The sequence below is a fragment of the Gigantopelta aegis genome, chromosome 6 (assembly GCF_016097555.1).
Source record: "Gigantopelta aegis isolate Gae_Host chromosome 6, Gae_host_genome, whole genome shotgun sequence".
NCBI lineage: Eukaryota > Metazoa > Mollusca > Gastropoda > Neomphalida > Peltospiridae > Gigantopelta > Gigantopelta aegis.
In genome coordinates, this window is record NC_054704.1 from 82,152,491 (window position 1) to 82,158,490 (window position 6,000).

Sequence of the window (6,000 nt, forward strand, 5' to 3'; positions counted from 1 at the left end):
TAAATCTATAAACTTGTGACACATCTGGATAAAGTTATAACAGAGTGAAACAATAGTCTGTGATGTTGAAATGGTGAAATACCCTTTAAAAATAGTCTAGGTCTCGATTCCATAACCATTACTTCTGAAATGCACGTGCATTTTAAAAAATATGAAAATGCATTTTGTGATATTAAAAACACCAAGATGACCAGAAACACTTTGGATGTACGGAAATGGATAATATAAACGGTAAAATCTAAATAATGTCTGATTTCAGTTATTAAAAACTGATCTAATGGTGAAAAATATACGTCAGTGTTTAAAAACTAGGGTCTGTCACTTTGATGGCATAATGTTATAGACAGTTGACTTACTAAAATAGGTTTACATTTTACTTACGAAAATAGGTTTACATTTTACTTATAAAATAGGTTTACATTTTATTTTTCTCCATATGTACTCTGTTCATCCAGCTGTATATTCATCCTAACCCACTTACTATCAATATTTTGACATATTGGCTGAAAACGCCTTGCAGTGGATACAAACTTAGGACAGTCCTTTTATTACCAAGCCACCAATATTATATAGTTTTAAAAAGTTGATGAATGAAAATAATTTTAATATTTTTTGTCAGTTTTTTTTTAAAAATTTTATACTATTGAATTTTCTATTTAAAGCCTGATGTGGCATACTATTTTCCCTGGGCCCGTTAAAGTCTGGACTTTATTAAAGTCTAGACTTTAATGTTTATAAGCACGGGGCCTGATGTTTTAATGATTATTGTATAATAAATAGAAATTATTATGTGAGCCTGTGTGTTGTGCTGATTTTATGAAAAAAGTATCAGGATTCTTGTGTTGCTCAAGTGAAAAATCAGTACTACTCACACGTGTGTGTAATAATTTCCGTTTTATCCGTATTTATTTTAATATTATTTTTAATGAATAACAAGGACCATGTGAAAATGTTTCAAATGTAACTAGAAGGAAATGACAAAATGACATCATTTCTATTAGCGATTACAATATTTGACATGCACAGAGCTAGGACTGGGAAACAATGTTAAGTTATGACCTCACTTCTCTCAGTTACATCATTGATTACACTGGTTATTATGTGTGCTTTATATGGTTTTTTTTTATTAACCTTGTGGATATAAATAGAGATTATTATACAAGCTAGTGTGTCGTACTACTTTTACAAAACGAGTGTCAGGATTCTTGTATTACCCGAGCGAGAGCGAGTTTCGTAAAATCAGTATGATTCACAGATGAGTGTAATAATTTCTTTATTATCCATAATGTTATTTTTAAGAATAATAAGCTAGGACCATGTCAAAACGTTTCCAACATAACTAGTAGAAGACGACGAAATGTCGTCATTTTGGTAAGTGATTACACAGCGTTAAGACTGGGGTAGCCGCATTATGTTATGACGCTGCTTCCCAAAATTGTCATTCGATGTGCATGTGACATCATTATGACACGTGTGCCATACTGGTTATATTTCCCTGTATATCTTTGAACTATGTGCATAACAATAAACCTTTATTTGCCACAGGTGCGAAGGAAAGGTAATATCTTGTGAGATCATTCACATTGCTTTTTATTACATGTGTGCTTTGTATGTTTGTTATTAACTCAGTTATGTTTTATTTACCACAGGTGCGATGGGAAGGTAATACATTGTGAAATCATTCACATCGCTGGACATGGATATGGCTTCACAAAAGACCTCTGTTTGTTTTCATCAATAACTGAACTCGTCATCAAGTATCGGAGAATTTCATTGGGTGTTCACAACAAGGGAGCAGACGTGACCCTGATGTACCCAGTATACTACTTCACTGAAGCTAATTAGACTACTTAAAGGGACAGACCCTAGTTTCAACTCGTGAAAATTAACACCAAGTTTAGTTGATCTACAAACCTATAACACATATGGATAAAGTTACAATTGAGTGATACATGAGTCTGTGACTTTGAAATGGTGAAATACCCTCTAAAAATAGACTAAAACTCGCCTCCATAACTGTTACTTATCAGACGCATGTGCGTTTTTAAAATTATGAGAAATGCAGTTTGTGATACTAAAAACACAAGGATGACCAAAAACACTTTGAATGTATGGCAATTGATAATCAAAACCATAAAATCTAAGTAAAGTATGATTTCATTTATCAAAAACAGATATAATAATCAAAAATATGCCTTAGTGTTTAAAAACTAGGGTATGTCCCTTTAACAACAACTCAAATCAAGAAAGTCATTGCTACTGGACATCAAAATTAGGAACTTTGTTGCCAAATAGAATTATATTTATAAATTGTTGTATATTTTCTTTACTTAATAACTACAATCTTATCTTCCCATAATAAATATTATTTACTGATGCAAAACACAGACATAACCACAGTTTTAATCAAATATATTTTCACTATATCATATTGGCGGGATATAGCCATGATTTTATATTGAGTAGGGGTGGGGTGGGCACCCATACTGTCGGTGAGTTTCATTATGGGATGAGAGGCAAATATGAAAGGTAGTAGGTAAAATGTGGATGGGATGGATGCCAACCTGGATACATCAGTACTCCATCAATCAAGGGTCTGACGTTTTAGCTTTCTATCGGGTTTGAGGTCTCATCTTTTTTTTTTTTTAAATAATTTTCACAAAGTAGATTATATTTGCACAGCTTTTTTTTGTACATAAAATAATTTCTATAGAGTAGATTGAATTTGCATTGAAATGCTGAAAAATTACCTTTATTTAAGCATGATATAAAATGCTTATATCACTTCTGCTTTTATTTTTAAACTAGTATCACGGTTATTGTTAATTACCTTCATGTATTGCTCTAAGTCTCTTTCAAATTTTTGATCCATTGTTTAACCAAAATATCTAGAAGCTTCCCCATTTGTAATATTTGACTAATGACTGTGTATTTTTATATAATGTAGATAGGATATACACTTTAAAATGACATCTGATAGAATGAAACTTAGTGGATGATCAATTCTATAGGCATAAAATACTACAAATATCCCTGAAATTGCAGCTTTAAATGTATGTAGTCCTTTGAAAACAATTTCTTAAACACCCATACTTTTTATGAAATCACACATCATTAACACACATGTGTATTATCAATTTAAAGACATGATTGGCTGCTCCTAAAGTGATTTCCCAGCCAATGAAATAAGCTCAATTGAAATTGATTGCTCTGTTATGTACAAGTTCCCCTGAAACTGATTGCTCTGTGATGTATAAGTTAATAGGAAGTGTAAGCACCATAAATAAGTTCTAGTTTAGTTTATTTTAAACATCATTTTTGAGGATAAGTAAGAAATAGAATGCTACATTCATGTCTGTTAGATACCATTTATCTTACAACACGTTGTTTAAAAATGTATTCAACTTGTTTTCACTCAGTTAAGTTTTGAACAAAGCCGTAAGATAAATATCCACTGGCCACTCGTATAGTATTCACTATGCATGGTAAGTCTGGTTGAAACTTATAGTCTCTTGCATAGAACAGCCATTTCCATGATACATCCATTTTACTTTTAGTTGTCTAAATGTTTAAAGACCCTGGAAACCATGCCTTGATACGACCATGTCATAATTTTAATATGTTGTATTAGGTTTTTGTAAGTACCTTTAAGAAAGATATCCTATATTATTTATTACCTCATGCATATTTTACATGACTTCCGATTGGTTCAAGCAAAAAACTAGTTTAATCCAGAAATAACATAAAATATTGTTAGAGGACCATGCATCTTTAATAAACGGCTTTTTTTTATCTAGGTTAAATCATAAATTTATTACATTATTATTTTTGTTATAGTTTATAGTATTTGTTTTGTGAATACATTCATGTTGTAAAAAAATTTTTAATTTAGTGGAATTTTTTAAACATTAGATATGGAAAAGAGTGCAAATGTTAGCTCCAGAAAATTATGGCTGAGTTTCTTTCTATTTTTAATGTTAAAATTTTTTAAAGATAAAATTAAAACATTTATCTGAATCAGCCGATTTGAGATTCTTTATGATATAATGTATTAATATTGTAATTTTTTGGGATGACTCAGTAAATTATAAAGTTGATGGTGTTGTGTAAGGCTAGAGTCCTGGATATAATTAATTAATTTAATGTTACAAACCCATTAGTGAGGGGTTTTTTTGGTGTTTTTTTCAATACCTAACAATCATGTTATGTATTCGTTTTAATATCACTAAATGGTGTTAAATGTTGCTATAAATTAAGTTTTCACTAATATTCTATAGTTTATTTGTGTGAAGTTTTGGTCTTTTCATATATAAATATATATATATGGTTACAACAGTCTGTGTTCTTTAGAAATATTTATAATATACACACCTTAAGTTGTAAATTGTATTAAAATGTAAAATATTACAACTTGACTCTTATTTGTTACATGCAAGTGTTTGGAGTGGTATAATTACTGTTATAAATGTACACTGAGTTTCTCAACAGTTTGGTACTTTTGTAAAATGTAATATGTAATGTTAAATGAGGCTAATAATGTTGGACCTTCTTGTTTCACAACCGCCTGCCTTTAATATATGAGGAAAAATGCTTACTTATTGCATTTAGTTGTGTGGAAGAATATGTACCGCGACATCATTTAGCAGTTGAGTGGTATGTTCTCACACTAAATGAGTGCAATAAATAAAAAACAAACAACAACATATATATTTTTTATTTATTACGTACCCATTTTATCAAATAAATTCAATATTCACAGCACTGTTTCTACACACTGAAAATTAGTCTGTCAATAATTTTAATAACACTATATATATAAACAGTTGACTTTGCATGAACAGGTTGAATATGGGAGTTTTTAGTTCTTGTTTAATGGATGACATTTGCAATTTTTTGTATTTGCTTTCTAGGATATAAATAAATGATATAAATTGGAAACATATACACATTTAGATTGCTACCATTATAAACAAGACAATTTTGACTTATTATAATTATATTGTTACTTGTTTACGTAACAAAATAACTTAACCAAATAAGAAAACCATACCTGTTTTAAAAGTATGTGATGGTTGAAACTAGGGGAGGCTGAGGTAGATTTTGGTGTTTGTTTTTTGTTTTTAAAATATTATTTCTGTGATCTGTGTCAATAAATATTTTGTAACATATTTAGCCTTGCATATGACAGGACACCATTACACAGCCAGTCTTAATAAGGGCAGTATAGTATTCTGAGAAAATAACAATTAAAAAAACCTTGTGACGAGCAAAAAATATATTATATGCTTGATATAAACATAAGAATAATTGGTAACCTCCAAATCCCTTCAGCACATATTTATATTTATTTTATTTCTATATCGAGACCACACAAATTTCATTGTTTGTATATATTTTATATACAGATTTTTAATGTATCTAATTAAAAACAAAGTTAATTGAAGTGATTAATGTTTAACTAAGAGAATGTAGTAATAATTATTGTTGTAGAAGTAGACCTCTTTGTGGAAGAAAAGGGCTAGAAGAAAACTTGATGTAATAACTAATATTATTATTGTTAAGTTTGAGAATTTGTATTGGTTGTTTTTGTATTTTAGAAGTTTACACTGTAAATGTTATTGTTTGTAAATCTTTTATTTTATCAGAACAAATATGGTATAATGTATATCATAAAATTAATGTATTGTGATATAATTGTGTTACTAAAGTTGTACACTAAATGCATATATATGGAAAAATTGACAAATCCAACAAAAATGCTGAATTGTTTTAACTTTTTAACTAAATTTAATTTATTTTCATCTGAATGATTTTAATGTACTTCACCCTCAAAATAATCTGAGCAATATTTCTGTGAAATTCTTGCAGTCCCTGGCTTGAAACAGACCTGTCAACCCTCCCGGATTCCGCGGGAGTCTCCCGGTATTTGATCAAATCTCCTTTAACCTGTGCGGGAGACAATTTCTCCTGTTCAATGACATTTTTATAAGCATGAAAAAA

General features: G+C 29.7%; 1 protein-coding gene across 1 annotated transcript in view; it reads left to right on the plus strand.

The window, feature by feature from the left end:
- Positions 1-6,000, plus strand: part of LOC121375619 (phosphatidylinositol 3-kinase regulatory subunit gamma-like) — a 40,007-nt gene extending 34,007 nt beyond the window's left edge. The window contains exon 9 of the mRNA XM_041503163.1: positions 1,650-6,000. Coding sequence (XP_041359097.1) covers positions 1,650-1,845 — 196 coding nt within the window. The 3' untranslated portion in view covers positions 1,846-6,000. The remainder of the gene's footprint in view (positions 1-1,649) is intronic.